The sequence below is a fragment of the Anopheles funestus genome, chromosome 3RL, assembly GCF_943734845.2.
Source record: "Anopheles funestus chromosome 3RL, idAnoFuneDA-416_04, whole genome shotgun sequence".
NCBI lineage: Eukaryota > Metazoa > Arthropoda > Insecta > Diptera > Culicidae > Anopheles > Anopheles funestus.
This window is the reverse complement of record NC_064599.1, coordinates 43242652-43261575: the sequence shown is the minus strand read 5'-3', so window position 1 is coordinate 43261575 and position 18924 is coordinate 43242652. Positions and strand designations below refer to the sequence as shown.

Below are 18924 nucleotides of genomic sequence, written 5' to 3'. Positions count from 1 at the left end.
TATTAAGCCACTCAACATAACAGCCTCAACAGCCAGATAACATGAATATCATAACAATAAACAACTCTAAACACTAGTTATGAGCAATAGTTTTATTATAAATGTTAACGTGTCTGCTATAAACATTACCTTCACGGCTTTCTTGGCGAATCATGTTGATCTCTAATGTAACCATACCTACCCACGGGAGATATAATTCCGTTTAGCTGATTATAATTTGCTTTTCATGTTTGAACTCCGGCATGTTGTTACATTTTGGCAATGGTTATAGCACTAGTCTTAAATGCTATCGAATATATATACCCGCAAATAACCCACAACTCAACCATGATAGTTACAAAATTCAAATCATTTAACAGTGAGTGTGAAAATGTGAACAAATATAATGAATTGATTGATATAACGCAGTATCAGCACATCGGGTGTGCTAAAGCAGACCTCATTTAACAAACGTCATCAAAAATGGGAAAATAGTAACTATCGCATTAACAGTAAATTAATTTCAACTTATTGTTTTGTTGAAATGTGAAACACAACACACACATGATACAATTCAATTTTGGGATAAGTTTGTAGTTGAACCAGATTAGGTTCTCTTGCTTTTTGCAGTAACAGGAGGTACGGTGCGGATGGAATTTGACACCGGTCCTATCGTGCTAAAGTCCGGCGCCGTTACCACTTACACCACCACCAAGTACTTGCAAAAGTTGTTTAGATTGTCAAAAATTATAAACATTATGTATGTTTGCGCACTATTCTTAATATTGCAAAAAATTGACATTTCTGTTCATGGAACCTCCATTACCATAAGATCTATTAACTGTTCATTCTTGTAGTTATAGTTCCCCAAAAACCTGATTAATTCTACTTTACCGTAGCTAAAAGCAGTCTTTTGCCTTCGGTGTGCACCCGTCGTTCCATAGTATGCTTTCGTATGTATACAGATGTGTGGGTATGTGTACGTGGCTATGTTCAATAGTTTAATGCATTTCATCGATCGATTGATCGACGCAACAAATGTGTTAACCTTACTGCCACAGAATTCCTCGGCCGTTGCGACGTAATTGAAGAAAGTGTCTAGAGTAATGTGTTTTTTGAGGAAAATTATCCGCGGAATCCTAGTGGTGCCGCTGTGTTATGTCGGGTACAACAAATAATCACTCTAAATGTGACATATAAAGTATACCCTCCAGGGAATTTCCAAATATCATTTCTCTGTTTCTTTTTGTTTCCTGCAATGGAGATAGAGAGAAAGAGAGTGAGAGTGAGTGAGAAGTGGAACGAGACGAACAATCGAAATCTCTTCGAAAAGTAACATATTTTCCTAAAAAAAGATCTAAATAAACAATATTGATAATAGCATGCTATAATTATGTTCCTGTTCTGTGCATGTATCTTTTCTTTGTTTGTTTGATGAGAGTTTGCAATCAATACGCCGAAATGTATCCGTTAAAGGGTACCAGCTTATGGTATATGTAACAATAAACTTGCACGTAAAACATAACATACTTGTAACGATAACTTCAAGTTTTGAACTAAATCAGCAACAGCCATAACAACAACATCAAAGGAATTAATAAAATGTACATATTAAATTACAACACAAAAAAAAAACTATCACAATTCTACAAAACATTAGTCTACCGGTATTGCTTAGGCGCCTAACACTGATTTCGCCTGGTCTGGCCCTAGAAAACTGACTATGTGAAGAAAGAACTTATTCTGTGCATCAAACTAAATTACTCAGTTGTAGCAGTAGAGAACAGCTGATCGTGTGGGGTTTGTTTCATTTAACAACATGTTTCAATTCAACCAAAATTCGCTGTTATCGCAAGGCTGTTTTATGTCGTATTTTATATAGTATCAGGTTATTTCCAAAAGCTTCTGGAGCAGGATAAAAACCTGTATGTGTTTGCCCTATATAATTAACATCTTATCATATTTGTAAACGATCGCCAATCATTTAACTAGCGTGCATTTTGTTAGGTTCTTTAATGTTTTCTGTTTTCTGTTTATGTGTTCTTGTGGGTGTGTCGGCTGACTCAATTGGAAAACGTATCTCCACTCACCATAATTCACAGAGGCTGCTATGTTCCCGTCGCACAATGCCTTGTCTCTTCCAATGCGCGTTCACAATGCGGTTGAACAAGCAAAATGCTGCAGGAAAAAAGCAAAAGCCGTCTTCTCATCGTCCATTAGTGCAGCCAGTTGCCAGCATTCACGCACGCTTAGCGAAGGTCCGATGCAATGCTAACCTCTGTTCAGCATTTAAGCAAAGCGTAGTTAAATGATAAAAGCTACCCATTGCAACTGTGTTTTTTGTGATAAATGTTGCTCAAATCAACATTATTTGTTGATCAACATTATTCAATCAGTGAAGCAGCAATCCGGTACAAAAGACGTTTTAGCATTTATGATCAACCATACGCACTACGCTAACACACTAATCGATCGCTTCTTTCGCATTGTTATTTCGAGCGTTGGTATTCTAAAACGAAAAAGAAGAAACATAAAACATGAATAAGAGAGCGACCAAACTAATGCTTGGATTAAAATATGTTCTTACTTTTCGCTTCTCCTTGGTTTGCTCTTCAGGGCATCCTAAGCATTTTATCCTTTACCATGTTAATGGTAAAGAGTATGTCTTCCATGTATCTTTGTTCTTGAACCAACAATAAAACGTAAAAATGCAATTCCTAGCGGTAATGGTCATAGGTACCGAACAATAAAAGCAGCTTTCTTTCTCCCAAAGCATATAATATAACAACTATGCAACCATTACACCATATATGTTTTTTATACAATTTTTCTTCTAGATTAAACAAAAATAATAGACACGTATCTACTGTATACTGCCTAATATATGTGTTTGTCCTTCGTCTCTATGTTTCGTTCTTCTCGTAATCTTTCCGTTTTACTTCCAGTTTCAATGTTATTCTCTTTACTTGGTTTTGTTCACAATTCTAAATATTTTATCATATTATTCTCACCATAGATTTCTCATTCTTATCGTGCCTCTGGTTTTATACGTGTCGCTGGTTTTATAAAACATTTCTACATTTTTTCTGCTACTGTTAAAAGATAGGGGTCGATAGAAAAGGAAAAGGGATAAAAAATAAACTATTCAATATAATATATCTAGAAAAAACATGGACCATATATATATATAATAATGTATAATTATATATACTCGATCTTTCGTTCACTCACATCATACTCGTATCTCAAATCTGAGCTCACAACTTTTTCTGTAGTGTTGCATAATCTGTTTCATTGTTGTTATTTTTGTCACAATGTTCCATACTCCTAAATTTTATACGTGTGGTTAATTTTCCCCTACAGAGCTGTGCATAGAATGATTACATTCACAACACTCGCTTGTTAGCGGTACAATTTTTTCAGTGTAATTTAGAAATATTCAGAATCCACGTTTCTTGCATTGGTTAGAAAACATATTTATCTTTGCTTCGGACAGACCATTATATCTTCATCCTTTCGATAGAGTTAATCAGAAACAAAAATGATTCTAATTCTGTGGCATTCCTTGCTTGTTTTATATATCTTCATATAAGTGTTCAACAAAAGGGAAACTTAGCACACAAACATAAATCTTGTAATTGCGATAAATTTTCATTGTGGTATATCGGTTTAAACTTGCTCGTTGTTTTAATTATTAAAATTAATTTGATGCACAAACCCTTTCTCTTTTTTCCATGCAGGCAAACATTCTATCTCGAAACAGAACGATTAAGACAAAGGTTGAACACTTTTTACGGCCACAAAAATGGTGGTATAAAAGTAAGTGCTAAACAATATCTCGCTGGGGTTTCTATCCTGTCTAGTTCGTTTTTGCACCATAACAACGTAAGGATCAATCCTGTACAAATCATGCAGGATTAAATGTGCTATTATCAATTACTCAGAACGAATGAAACGATCCGACGCGTGTTTTTCAAAAGTTCGATTCATCGTTGTCGACAGTTCGTGTTTTTTGCCGGGCATAACCTATCGAAAATCTGTTTGCCTACTGTTTAAAAACAATCTATATGATTTAATTAAAATGCCTAGGTGTGTAAATCGGAACAGTAGTTAGGTCTGCAAGGATGAAATGTATGCAGTGTACGTGGTGTAGATGGAAAATTATACTAAGAAGGGAAAAAATAACATACTAAAACACTATCTTAACACATTAGCATTTACAATATTTTTTTTCTATTTCCTTCATGCCGCTAGCAGAATGGATTCCAATTTGTTACAACAAAGACAATCCTCCACATGCGTTGCACTAGCCGAAGGTAACAAAATTAACTTCTTTCTTTTGAACTAATTCTCACACCAACGATTATCGAACGGTGGAGCATTGTTTTTCCAAATTGAGATTCTTGCCTCACATAGCAGCAACGTACGTAAAAAATTGGTACCCTGAAGATGCATGTGAATAAATAAGGTGAAAGCATCTCGAACATACCATTGCATTCCTTACTCGGTATAGAATTAGATTAAACGCATCAACGATCATGAGGATGCGTGTTTCGAATTGCAATACGTTGGAATATGTCGTGGTGTTAGTGAGTTGATCTGTTGAACTTTATCTTTTTCTCTAACGTTCCTGATTTTAGAAGCTGTCCCTAATAAATTTATCAAATCTTTCCACAGCAGGCTGTAGAGTGGGAAAAATTAAAAAGAAAAAAACATTATGAGGAAAAGCTAACTTCACGTCGCAGGTTATCCACAAAATGTAAATTCTTTAAACCGCATTTCGATTCAGAAATTCGATACATCGAAACAACTGTAAAACGACACTATAAAATCATCACCGTTCGTTACGCTGTGTTGTGAACCACAATAATACGAGCGATCGTACGTACATATGTATAGACGAACTGCTCATATCATCGACATGTTTGTTAGTTATGCTTAGGGGATCAGCTTAATAAGACATTTTGATTACTTCTGCCTATATGTAGGAATGATTTTTCCTTGGCCTAATACACGTTTCAGTTGCTTCCACCAACCAAATCGTTACTGTCTCCGTTTCCTCCCTGTTTCTTTGTTTCTTTTCATCCTTTTTCGATTTTTCTGTGCTTTCTATGTCAACATTCTGACTACGGCATTGATGCATCTTCTCGACACCGGTAAACATTGAATTACATTTGTTTGGTGTAAAGATATACGCACAGAACGCTGAAACAAACACCGGCTGCAATGGAAAACAGTAATAACCTGCGCTTTTTCGGTGATCCCTTGCTTTCCACCTCTTTCCGCTTGCGTTTGATCTCGCGTATTTTCTCCTCCATGGCTGATTGACGCTCGATACGCTTCCGACGTCGCAGTTCGGCGCTCGGTGATCTATAGAAGGATTTGAAAACGAAAAATGAAATAACTTAATTGTGCTTAAGTATTCAACGACGTAGGAATCTTTTTCCCAACATTGGTGTTAGATGCCCTTAGCTTTACTAGTAGAATGTTGAGGATATGTGTAAAATATTTTTTAATAGCACTTTTTTTTTTACTTACAATTCGCGCTCCGGGCTGGAGATCGCGTCCTCGCCATCATCCAGTGCCCCATTCGGTAGCGGTGGTAGGCTCGAGTTAGCGTTAAACACTTGATCGTTTGATTTTGAGTCGCCTCGTTTCGACTCTAACGTGGAATTGTTCGATCCAATCGCACTAGCCGTGGTGGACGACGTGGTAGATACCGACGTCGAGGTGGATATGCCCGTCGATGTACCACCACTACTGGAGGTGGTGCTGGTCGTCGTTGTTGTCGCTGTTGTCGTGCTGCTGCTTTCATCCAGCAAAGAGCTTTTAATGTTATCACTGTTATCGGACGGAACGTCTCGGCCTATGGCGCCGCGGTTCTTCTCCTCCAGCTCTTCTTCATCGTAATCTTCTTCACCAATATCGCTATCATTCTCCTCGATCAGTTCATCTTCGCTGCTCATCGCGTTGGAATCGCTGGCGTCACTGCCACTGCTACCATCCCCGTTTCCACCACCGCCATCACTATCATGTTCATTCACTTTGTACAGTGCGCTATCCCGCACTATTGGCGGCAATGGCCGATTACTGTACGAATGGTGATGATGGTTATTGTGGTTGTTGCTGTCATTTCGCTTATGATGATGATTGTTGTGATGATGGTGGTGATGGTTTTCGTCACTCATCTCAAATTGCTTGCTCTTTTCCAGATTTACTAGATTGTTCACCTTATCGCGGTCTCCACCATTACTGCTACCGAGAAGGAAATCCTCGTGCACGCTCTCGCTGGTTGGAATGACCGGTAATGGCTTGGCCGTGAGCGAATGTGTACGAGGGGGCGGTAAAGGTGGTGGCGTATCCTCGTTATCTTCCTGGTCACTGTTCTGCTGACTGGATGAGGACACAACGGACAGCTCTTCAAACTCCTCGAACGACTGTGGGACAGAAAGGTACGAACCATTATATTTCAGTATTGCAATGCACCTTGAAAGAATATCTTAAAATATTAGCAGCATTGGCTATTCAACTTACGGAGTTGTTCATACGCTTCATTCCTTCGATGATGGCCTGGTACGAGAAGTACAGCTGATCCGGGGTTTGAATTAGACCCATTCGATACTGTCGCAACTCTAGCAGCACATCCTGAACAGAAACCCGATCCTCTCCCTCCTTATCAACCTGAATGAACAAAAAGAGTTGAAAACATTAGCAGATACAATTTTAACTGTGAAAACATATCATCCTACCAGCACGAGACAGCAATCCACCAAACAAAACGTTCCGGAACGACCGATACCGGCGCTGCAGTGAATTATCGGTGGGCCAACGTCACGATCAAGCGCTCCGGAGTCGCGTACTTCCTTCAAAAATTGCAAAAATGCTACCGGAGAGCTGGGGATACCAAAATCCGGCCAAGTCGTGTAGTGAAATTGTATCACTTCGCGGCTTTTGCCTGTCTCCAGGTCCGTCAGTCTGTGTATAAAAGGGATTAACAGTTAGCAACATATCACAAACGTTACGTAATCATTAGCTGTTCAATGTTACAAATCAAACAATTACCTGAAAGTTCTTTTGCAGAAGTTTTTATACTCCACACACTTCAGATGTACTACCGAAAGCTGAACATCGGTCAGCTCGAGCCGGTGCTGCTCGCCAATCTTTGCTGGCCAGTACTGGTGACATTTGACGGTCGTTTGTTCGATCAACTTATTTAACATTAGAATGGCGCGTGAATCATGTTCCCACACCATCACCCAAAAGTGGCCTACCGTAAGTGGAAGCGGTCCCTGGCAAAGAATGTACTTCCGACCAGCTCGTTCCATCTGTGGCGAAATAAAAAAAAACATTGATTTAACAAAGCTATAACCAGGCTCCGGATCATTGTGCTGCCTACCTTCACCAGGTTCGCATTGATGTAGTCACCGTCGCCACGTTTCAGGGCTACTCGGGAGTGATCGTACGGTAGTACATCCCGATATCGATTCAGTCGCCGGTTGTCTAACTTTTTCGATTCGTCGGTGGAAAACTTTTTCGCCCGCGCCTGAATATCGCTTCTCTCGCGAATATCCTGCAAAGATTAGGAATGATGAAACGTTTCTCAGTGTGTGTAAAATAACTTCTTCTCAACATAAATTTTAAAGTTTTTATCGAGAATGAACGGCAAGAATGGTTCTTCCGTGAATAGACAAAAATTGATTGACTGATAGATCGATATCAGCGTAGAGTGAAAGAACGGTTTTTTCCAGAAATAAAATTACCAACAAAGATTGCCGTGGTAGTGTACCAACACACGCCAAACTCAATACATTTGGACAGTAGATTATGAGCTAAATATTGAAAACATCTCATCTTCGTATTTTGTTACCACCGTCTAATATTTTTTGTTAAAATTTGAACCAAATGCAAACCTATTCTTTAACAGAATGAGGAGTATAATTTATTCGCAATTAACATTCAACGATTACCTTCCGGTTTGGAGGTTTATTAAAAACAATAATTGTGTCGCAACAGCATTTGCTAAACAAATCTAACAAATTTTACTGCAAAATGGTAGTTAAATCACTGTACAGATAACCCCTCAACCTCCATCAACAACACGGGCACATGATACAAATGTTATTATTTTCTGCATTTCTGTTGAAAAAGAATTTCACAACGTGGCGCTAGTTAATTAGTTTAGTTTTACTCCGATTCATAGCAAAGTTTTGCCGCGATTGTTAACGGGCCGCGGTATGGAGGAATGCGAGGAAATTGTAAGAGGTGCAAAAATGTCAAACTTCATCCATCAGAACCAATTGGCATCCCTGCTGTTGCGGTTTGCTGCTAACTATTTCTACGTATTTCAACGGAGAGTCGAAAACTTCGGTCAGGTTTCCGAGCTGCAACACCGTAAAATTCAATCACCTTAACAGTATTTAAAACGAGTTACAAAACTATGTTGAAAAGGTATTAGGTGTAAAATATTAGTAACAAGTGCTACATAACCGTAAAAAAACTGTGACATTTGAAATTTAGAAACATCTAACAGTGAACTGTTTCAATTATACATTACGAATAAAATTTTAATGAGTTTGCTCATGTACTATTTTGCGTACTGTCGAAAAACCTTTATTAAATTTTACACAAAAGTCAAGTCACACACAAGTCTTGAGTGTGGCAAACATTTCATCTTTAAACCGAACCGCACTTGGTGCTATTGCTCTTAATTAGAGCGATCTATTTTTTTATTAATTCCTTATTTGCTATTCACATACATCAACCGTACCCTAACATAGACATTCCTGGTATATGATGTCAAATGTACATTATTAACAATTTCAAACGGTTGAACGATACTTTATTAGTTAATTAGACAAATTTTCCGCCTGATCGGTTGACCAAAGTTCAAATGATAAACATAAAAAAGGGTTCCTGTACGCAGCGTTACATGTATTCGAGGGGTTTCCATCAAAAAACAACAACAAAACTATCAAAAACATAGATCGACGAAAAGTAGGGTTATAGGCTAGGTTTTTGTATGAACAGCCAAAAAGTCCACTGTGCAATGATTGGAGTTAAATGTTATCTAACAAACATTCTATATTGTACATCTGTGATTTTACATTGTAGATCATTTCATTTTGACTCCACAACGGTTTAAAAAAGTTTTAGCCTGCCTGTTCTTTGATTGATTTCTGTGGATTTTAAATTGTAATGCGTGAATTCGATTCAAATGTGAGACGATTGAAACATTCGACAATTATAATCATATTTTGTAATGTTCCATCTAACCCAAAGCAACAGTCTCAAAACTATTATTAATAGTAAATATTAATTGGAGACTAAATTCAATCACTAATCATCTACGGGTCAAATTAACTAATAAATCATCACTTTGTTTCCTTTTGTGTAAAAGAGATTGCACGGAAAACCTTGGACTTTTTCACGGCAAGAAACTCATCTCATCCATATTCAGTGTCCTGCTGTTTTTCTGCTTATAAGCTCTGCAGCAAATAACTCAGAGGCAATTTCTGAATCTGACGCTTCCTTCACATTTTTGACACTAACGAATAGTGTGTCATTGCCAACTTAATCGCACCACGACTAATGATCGGAATTGTGGCTTTCGACTTCCTTTAGGAAACGCAACGTACATAAAAAAATAATCAAATTGCAATAGTTGCACTGCAAGCGAAATCGTCATGCCTACATATATGCGTGCAACTTGAAACCAAACTTCCGCAAACGTGGGATTTCGCGGGCCAACTACGAGGACAATTGCCTGTTCAGCATAATGAAAAATGTCGCTTCTTCCTTTCGCTTCACACGAAACTAACGGTAGTGTGTGCAAAATCGACAACCAGTTAAGCCTCAATCTTCTACACCGTGACCTACTGTGGAGGACCTAGTTAAATTGAATAAAAGATTTAAAAAAACGTAATAAGCGATAGCTTACGAAAACAAACAAACAAAACTATGCAACCCGCAACAGGTGCGTCTGAATTCCGATTCGCACACTTCCGTTCGCTTTTCGGAAATGGCTTCCGATAACTAACCAAACCACAAGCGGCAAACGATCGCGATCGTACGGTGATCGTGACGGCTTGCATGAAAACGATTGGGAAAGAATGCAGTTTAATTATTTCGTTCGTTAAGCACGCTTCGTTGGTGTCCTACAAATGTAGCTATGTTTAATGCGCATATCACTATCAAAACCATGCACACCAGGTGATAATTGATGGATAATGTATTGGGAAAAGTTTCATCTTGCTTGATAGGAAATTAGTTTCACGTCTTCTATTTCTATCACGTTACGGAAAGCGGGTGGAAAGGAAAATGTTAAATTAAATTTCACATTTTTCAATGCTTTTTAACTGATATTTCACTACTGCTATAAATGTTCACAACTCGAGAAATAATTACAATTGAGAAAGAGTAAATATTATGATATTTTCAATATCAGCATGCTAGGCAATGGTATCGGCCAGGATTACAGCAAACTAGCAAACTAAACTAAAATGTATGTTATATGATAAAAGCGTACATTAAATTTCGTACGGCAAGTTTAAAACTTTAAACCGTAATAAAATAAATACAGGTAGTCCCCGAGATACACGATACCTTTTATAGAAGGATAAGGAAGTTCACGAAATTACACCGCGATTCGACATACTTCGAACATGAGGTACTTCGAGATGCGTGAAAACTTGCGGAGATTTTCGGTCCGCTATAATGGTGTATGTCGTGGAGTAGCTGTAATTATTAATAACATTCGTATTGCCTTAAAACCAATTTTTTTTAACCAAAAACACCATAATCAAACATTCTGTTAGTTAATGTACAGCTAGTCCCTGAGATGCAGTACTGTCATTATTCGAGATACGCCGTTAATGAGTTAATGAGAGAATTCCGCGTATCTCGAATATTCGCGTAACTCGAAATTCCTTTAAAACATCGTTTATATGTCGTAGCGAACACTTTTTACCACGTTACCATGTTTTTTTTGTGCTACTAAGAACGGGCCGGTCGTATCAAGGCTTATTTTACCACGTAGCGACATAGGCAGTCCTTGCTACGGGGGACGGTCCGGATGCGATTAGATTACGCTTGTACTCACTCAAATTAAATAAAATAAAAAAAAAATAAAAAAATAAAGTGAAATTAAAAATTAAATTTAATCAAATGCGGTCTTTTTAATCCAAAAACATTAACAAAACACTTACTTCTATTGAGTGTTCTAAACCCACAAAGAATAACAAAACACTTACTCACTCTTATTGCGTGAGTTGAAATGCAAAAGAGTGAGTCATTAGTCGACAGAGAGAGTGAGTAAGTAAAAACTCTAAGGAGTAATTAAAGGATTAGTTTAGATTAATATTTTTATGACTCTAAAAAGAGTGAGTAAAAGTTTCAAATCCTTATAACCACTATTTCATTTTGTTTCAACTCTCTGAAAAGAGTGAGTATTCTCATCTCTAGCCCGGTGGTGGATTTGAAAAACAGTGCGCAATTCTACACGACAGGACCGAATATCAAAATCCCGTTAGTTTGTAATAAGCAGAAAAAAAAACAAGTGAAATATGCAATCGTCAAATTTATACACATTTTTGGTTTCACGTATAATGAAAGATGAATCAATGATAGAAAATTTTGTCTCCTGAGGACAATTCCAAAGCACGTAGGTGGACCGGATTTTACCCACACGATCCGCAACTTAATGGATGTCTGTTTGTAGCGGATGCGATGCACCGAACTGAAACCTGAAATTAAAGAGCAATGTTTTTTTGGCATAACAAGCTACTACTGGATGCCGTGCCCACCTGCCACACTGGCTTCCTGGACGTGTTTTTTTTCCACGTACACCAGATATTTAATCTTTGGGGAAATGGTTGCCTTTGGGTTAAATTCTAACCCACCCTTAAGGAGCCCTATTGATCAAACATCTATGTTCGGTGGTATGTAGTCATCACCCGCAATAAAAGTGGGAAGTAAATGATTTAAATAACTTTACAGTGCAGCAGATAAAAAAATTGTCTTTTATCTTTTTTCCGAGGAAAATCATCACACGATAATTTTAGCGAAAACAGTGCTTACTCACAAAAGCCTTCCGGGGATCAAAGCGTGCAAAACTTTCTTCTTCTTAAATTGTGAAAATACTCGTTTTGTCATCCCGGGGGTGACAGCGCTTTAGCGACGCGCATTACAAACATGAGGGGGTTTACTGATTCGCCCCCGTCCACTAGTCAGCGTGTGATTGAATCATGTACAAAAGATACCAGAGGACAGCGTACAGGTGAAACACGTTGACGGAATCACAATCCATCCTTCAGTGCATACGTAATCTTTTCCCTCACGATAAGATCGCGTGTATGTGAAAATATGAATAGGACAAACGGAACAATTCATTTTCTTACATTTCTTGGAAATAATCAACAAATACGACAATGCTAATAATGACGAGTGGCCTGCAGCAGAAGCCAAATACTCGGCGCGGGTGGATAGAATTCGCAGAAATGTTGTACGATTCGACTTCCAATATGTTTCGCTGCAAAACCGCACACACTTTTTTTTGGCCCAATTCTACAACCAACGAGGTGATGCGGTGCTGTTTCGCACAAAGTTAAACCCAGAGCGAATGTGCTGTTAACGCACTTGATATATTACGTAAACAAAGTTGAAAATTGCTCATCGCAAACGTAGATACAGCGGGGGAAAAAATGTGCTATTCTGTAACAGTATCCATACCAAATACACGACCGAACACCGACGTCATGTTATGTGTGTCGATGACATCCGAACGTCAACCTTCCACCAGCAAGGGGAACGTCCTTCCATTTCCCGACCGTTTGCTGTTTCATTCTGCGTTTCTCCCACCGAACAACGGTCATTAGACATCGATCATACCACAGGAGTGGAAACATTCTTCCCAAAAGGCGAGGTGAGTTTTGTGGCCACTTTGACGGAACTCAAGCTTACTAGCTCGGGCCGGACCAAAGGAAAAAAAAGAACCGACCAGCTCTGCACAGTTCTCGCTCGTGAATCGCTCTGCTCTGCGTGAGTCAATTTTTGCGTTTTGTTTCTTTCTTCTGCTTGCTAATTTAATTATTTCCTCGAAATTGTGCGCTTCAGGGAACATCGTCTTACACATGCCGGCAAGGAAAAAAAACACACACACACATTCGAACGCAAATAGGAGGGATCTTGTGCAGTGTAAAGCACGGTAGTTGGGAGAGTCAAGGTAAGTAAAAGAGGAAATTGTTAGTATGATCATATGTAATATTAGACTTTTTTTTTTTATTTTATGAAAGAACGACCTGGCTATATTGCTTAATATTTGACATGTTATTTTGTAATTAATTTGAAGTAAAGTTTAATGATACTTTAAGGTTAGATTAATGATAGGTTGGAGGGAAAGAATGTAATATTTTTCAGTGAAATTCTTAGTTTCATTTCATTGGTTGTTTTCGATTGTCTGATTTGAATAAATTATGCACTGTTTTCTCATATAAAATGTAGCTTCATAATGACCATCTGATAGAAGCCTTGTTGCTTATTGGCAAACAATTGAACAATTTCATCAAACCTTTATTGTTTTCGCAAAACATTGTTATACTTAACCCAATTATCATCCCCACATATCATTCGTTTTAATTTCGTTTTCGTTTTGAAATCAATTTTACGCAACTTATTGAAAATGATTTTGAATGGTCGATTTTTAGCGCCTAGACTACGACTAATAACATCCCGGACAAAACCAATTATTTCCTAAATGGTTCCCTTTTTTGCCAAACAAATATGATTTAGCGAGCTGCGTACTAATCAAATAAGTACCAAAACATTCTTCAGCCATTTACACCAACAAGTTTATTGCATGATTTATCATTTTGTTTTACCAAATAAATATAAGACAAACCAAGTAGAATATGCAAGGATTGTTATCGTGGTCGCGGTACTATGATAAGCCAAGTAAATATTTTTTCCTTCGGGTGGGTGCGCAGCTTGTAATCATAAATATGTTTTTTAATTCGTTTTTTCTAAATCTTACCCAGAAACTGTTTGACTGGAAAAAAATGAATTATCGAATTGAAACTCTTACAATGACAAAGTGCAATAAATAGGTGTACAATTAAAAAAGTTTTAATTCATCAATCGCCAAGCTGCACATGGAAAGTCTACTTCAAAATTACTGCAATAAAACAGATCGTTAAAGATCTTTAAACGAACCATAGGCACCATTAGCCGCTTTCTGCTTTCGCTGTGTCATTGTTGCCACTGTCTATCCCTAGCAACACACAAATATTTGTCCACCATTTGTCTCTTTAATCTTCTTTCCCTTCCCACCGTACCGTTCCCTTCACCATTTGCAAACCACACGTGATGCGGGGAACGATCGAAAATTTTTACATCGAACAAAAAAGCAGATTGTAAACGATCAGCCCCGTTCGTGGAAGCAATGACAAAGTGAGAGCAGATGAAGGCCAAACATATAACATATACACACAAACTGCCTTCTACGTTTCTGTCTGCTACCACCCCCGGGCGGACGCGATCGATACCCATTCTTTCCGCTATCGTGCTCCACACACTTAGAAACAATGGCGAGCAGAATTTAAAAACCACACAGCACAGCGGCACAAAGCCAGGTTCATTGCTGTTCTCGCAGCGGTTACTGCTCTAGATTCCGGCGCAAACAAAACGAAGAAAAAGGCTGAAGTATGCCGCCCCAGACACACCGTCGTCTGCATCGATTTATGACGGACAAACCTTCGATGAAGACACGTTCCGTTTTGTGACGTCAGCCAAAAGTTTACGAATAAGACGGAAACCCTTTGCGATAAGCGAAGAATAGCAAAAAACAGATAAATTTAAACCGCCAAAAACCGTTCTTCCAGAAATCGATAGGGTAAAGCCCGATTCTGTTCGGGCTAGTACAGAGTACATTGATGGGCGGGCTTAGAATTACGTTAAATTTGCTTAAAAAAAATAAACCAATGACTTTAGACGAAGGTTGCGGAATTGTTTTTCAAATATCTTGGAAATCATTTCTCCTAATCAATCACCGGGATAGTTTTGCTACATTCGGACATATATTGTGCTTACCGGGTAGGTAATAATCCCCAAATGAAAAAAATAATTCTTTTACACCAAAAGGCACGTGCGAAGAAAATGAGAAGGTGAGTGTTGTGTTCATTCTAGCATTCGCCAAGCGGTAATACCCCATTCCTGATAACGGTTCCGGGAAGACATTAATAATCACAGATGCCATGTCGCAGCAACATAATAAATGCGTACTAACGATAAACAAACTCGGCTACCTTCAGGGAAGCAACACAGGGAGCGGTAACCCAATGTAAGGGTGTGCCTTTTTTCTGGAGAATTAGCTTTACGCTGATAACGCCATCGCATGGAAATTACATAAAGTGTATGATGTAACATAAACATATGGATCATATTAATCAAAACTCTTTATCAGTTGGATAGGAGAAGAATAGTCTTTAAACATTCGAAAGCAATACATTGTGTGTTCAACAAGAATAGAGTTAAAAAACTTGTTTTACCTATCTTGCAGGTGTACATCGTCGTTTTAACTTGGACTGAGGTGCATTATTCACCATGCATAACTATCATGTTTTTCAGTTCAAGCAGATTTTATAAAGTATTTCAATTTATACGAACTGTTATGTTACATGCAAATGACTACACTTATTCAGCTTAAGCTAATTTCGTTACAGGCATAAATTAGTTTAACCAAATATATGTCTAATTTTAGAAAATCTTAGAACGCTCTCCAATTAACAAACCTTTCTAAGAAATTTACGATATATAAAACCAGTTGAAGAAGAAAATAATTACAAAACTGTTGATTGAAGTCATAGCATGAGTAAGATAATTTCCTCCGTTGTAAAATGGTATGAACGAAACAATACACTTTCGAATACAGCGGAAAATCTATTCCCAGAAGATGGTTACAGAAATCTTCACCGAACGGTAAAAATGGCAATGAATCATCCGGTTCGGAGGGCGTCACGTAATACGAAACAACAGCAAACCCAAGACGGGCCCTTTTTTGTATCTGTTGTTTATCGACTAATCTACGAGACCGGATAAAACCAATTCTAGCGTTTTATTACATATTACATATGCTGAATCGGTTCGATGAAAACCATACTGGGCTGGACTGTTGCTATTATGCGTTGAACGGTGACTCTGTCATTGTCGGACTCTTTTGGATACAAACTTATTTTGATATATGTGCGAGTTATCGAAACTGTACTAAACAGTTGATTGTTGTCATTAGAAAACGTGAAAATGTCTAATATGATTCATCTTCTCGGTGTAACGATCTACTCGGTAACGCTTGCCAATTCGGGCTTATCAAATATATTTTTACACCAAAGCTGGCGGGCCAGTCCGGATGAAATGGTCGTGAAAACCCGTTGAGTTTGTCTCTGGATTTTATAACATTTACAAGAATGGTTTTACAACAATTTGCCACAGCTATGTTGAGATCAACCGATCGATTGAAGCACAAGTAGCGTACGTAAAAACCTAATCCAGCAGTATATGTTTGTGTTGTCGAGAAGAATTAATAATAACATACATGTTCTGCGAAATGATTGTAATGAAACCACACTTGCAACAAACCGCTGCGACGCTGCTAAGCAAAATTTCGAAATAAACTTAATTTCCTCGAATGTAAGAAAATTCTCTGTAATCCATGTTTCCCCGCTGTCAACCGGAAGACGAATGCTAGTGAATTTTCTGTCCAACCCACATTCATCGATCGATCTGTTCTGTTCATGGAAAGGCACATACGGAACGAATCTTTCCAACGTATCCTGGTACCGGTTGATCCTAAAACAAGACGAAATACAAGCATGACCTAAGCCAACGGGGAAACTCATTTGCACCCATTTCGGGGAACGTTCGTCACCTGCGGTGCCATTTAGTTGGATCGGGTAGCCAAAACCAGCATACATACCCTACAAAAAAAACCCGAAAGAACAAACCAATTGCTCCTACGTATACGCGGGACATTTGGTTCGGTAATCACATTCATGCCTGTTATAAAAAAAAGCGCAACGAGACAGAGGGAGAGATAGAAAGAGATAAAGAGAAAGAGACAACATAAAAATGGGTGTGAAGAGAAACGCTTTCGGACGGAAAAAGAAACAAACCATCGATGCAAACATGCAAGCCAACCAACCTACCTGGAATACCATCGGCCAACCTCGCCGGGATACGATTTCGTTGTATTCAACTTCTATGCTGCTCCCGCTGCTTCCACTGCCACCTCCTCCTCCTCCTAGGCCGCCGCCGCCACCACCACCACCGCCCCCGCTGTTAACATCATTCCCAGCGTTGGTCGTTGTGCTGTTGGTACTCATCGTTGCTTTCCGTCGCCCTTGTTCTGTCACCTATCACAATACCGTTCGCTTCCTTCGGACGCAACGGGGTTTTTCCCGTCTAACGTAACTTTCGGCCCCGTTAAAGCAGCTGCTTTGTCGCAAAATCGAACACTGGTTTTTTCGGGAATATTTCCGATCGATAATGTGCCCCTTTCTACCCTTTAGCTTGCTCCACCGAATGCGAACAAAAGCTACACCAGTGGGACGTGAACGTGAGTTGTCAGCACACGGGTTGGCGGATATTTAAATGCTGTCGCCTGTATTTATGTATGCCTTTCGGTTCTGCTGCTTGCCTCTACCTGTAGCGGAGTTTAAGCAAAGTCGGACGGCTGTTGCTGGCTAGCGCAGAGACGTTTTGCATTCCACGGTATGCTGCGTTGCTTTACGTTGTTGTTGTTTTTCTCATTTCTTTCTCCACTTTCAAGCACACTCGCTCCCTACGGGGGCAGCGCACACACAAACACTACGGCAAGCTGGCAACCACTTACACCCCGACGTTGTCGCGCGAGACAAGCGGGATCTGAAAACTGAAAGGGCCAGTGTCACACAAAGCCAACCCACCACCGACTGATTTCACAGCCCACTCACACACACACACACGCGCGCGTTTGCACGGTTCTGCGGTTACTAGACCAACAATGAAGTACAATTTTCGCTAGCTACCATACCGCTCCATGTTGGTCTCGTTTCAATGCGATGTAACAATAACAAAAGCACAACACTTCTTCTTCTCGTTGACTAGAGATAAAAAAGATGAATAACTGGTACTTAACACATGCAAAATTGTATAGAATCACTCGGGCGATGGATTTTCGTTTTCGGTGCAAATTTGTTTGCTGTTAAACCATTCAAATCACTAAACTGTTTCGATTTTTTGGAACACAAATGCCATGGATCAACAACGAAGTGACGCACGTTTACACACACACAAAGGCAGACGGGTTGCCTTTTGCCGTCAATGAATGGGATGATGTTTCGCCGACATTTTCTTTCGCTCGACCAAACCCATGCCACCACACGGTCAAATCACGAGTAGCTTACACCAACTGCATCAAACGCAACACACGATGCGTTTGCAAAAATGGGAAGAAATGGAATGCCACTCTGCACTAACGCTCACTCCATTTTTAATACACCGTTCTAACCTCGAACAGAGACGGTGCGGAAGAGAAACACGAGATGGTCACGGAAACCGAATCGGTGGAAATGGAAAATTGATGTTTCCGCGAGCCGCCTGCACTGTGATGATGCCGCTAGACACGAAAAAAACACACACACGTACGCACAAAGGTGCGCGTTTCGCGATGAAAGTTAAATGGGGACACAGGTAAAAACGAGGAATCCGGTCGCAGAACTAGCCTTTACCTTTCAGGCACCACTTTCTAGTGACGGCTGCAGCAAAGAGAATTCTTTTCGTGTTCTTGCTTTTGGTTCTGCTTGCGCTGCTTCTACCTCTTCTGATTTTTGCGAGCTAGAATAAATCCCACTGCGTGCAAGGTATTTCAACAAGACCAGGCTACGTAACAACGAGCTTCAAAGCTGTCATGAAAATGGA

At 39.2% G+C, this 18924-nt stretch overlaps 1 protein-coding gene across 3 annotated transcripts; it reads right to left on the bottom strand.

The window, feature by feature from the left end:
• Positions 1–73: 73 nt before the first annotated feature.
• LOC125769182 (tyrosine-protein phosphatase non-receptor type 61F) lies at positions 74–18852 on the bottom strand. 3 transcript variants are annotated; one of them, XR_007419033.1, is made up of 8 exons: positions 17172–18851; positions 7376–7549; positions 7042–7304; positions 6729–6954; positions 6514–6660; positions 5518–6416; positions 2070–5349; positions 74–1232 (listed from the first exon to the last, which is right to left on the bottom strand). XR_007419033.1 is itself a non-coding variant. In XM_049437741.1 (8 exons), the coding sequence occupies exons 1-8, from the start codon at positions 17346–17348 to the stop codon at positions 1208–1210; spliced, it is 2037 nt and encodes a 678-aa protein (XP_049293698.1). In that variant the 5' UTR covers positions 17349–18852; the 3' UTR covers positions 74–1207. The 3 variants fall into 3 exon arrangements, 2 of the variants coding, with proteins under 2 accessions (XP_049293698.1, XP_049293697.1); XM_049437741.1 differs by having other exon boundaries at positions 5224–5349; positions 17172–18852; XM_049437740.1 differs by lacking the exon at positions 74–1232 and having other exon boundaries at positions 2779–5349; positions 17172–18107; positions 18735–18852.
• Positions 18853–18924: the final 72 nt, after the last annotated feature.

What these genes read in the sequence shown, in the direction of transcription:
- LOC125769182 (XM_049437740.1), bottom strand. Translation starts at nt 17,348, where the DNA reads ATGAGTACCAACAGCACAACGACCAACGCTGGGAATGATGTTAACAGC. An exon ending in GTTGGCCGATGGTATTCCAG is followed by an intron (nt 7,550 to 17,171) that starts GTAGGTTGGTTG and finishes TAATCTTTGCAG; the next exon opens with GATATTCGCGAGAGAAGCGA. An exon ending in TGAAGCGTATGAACAACTCC is followed by an intron (nt 6,417 to 6,513) that starts GTAAGTTGAATA and finishes TCTGTCCCACAG; the next exon opens with TCGTTCGAGGAGTTTGAAGA.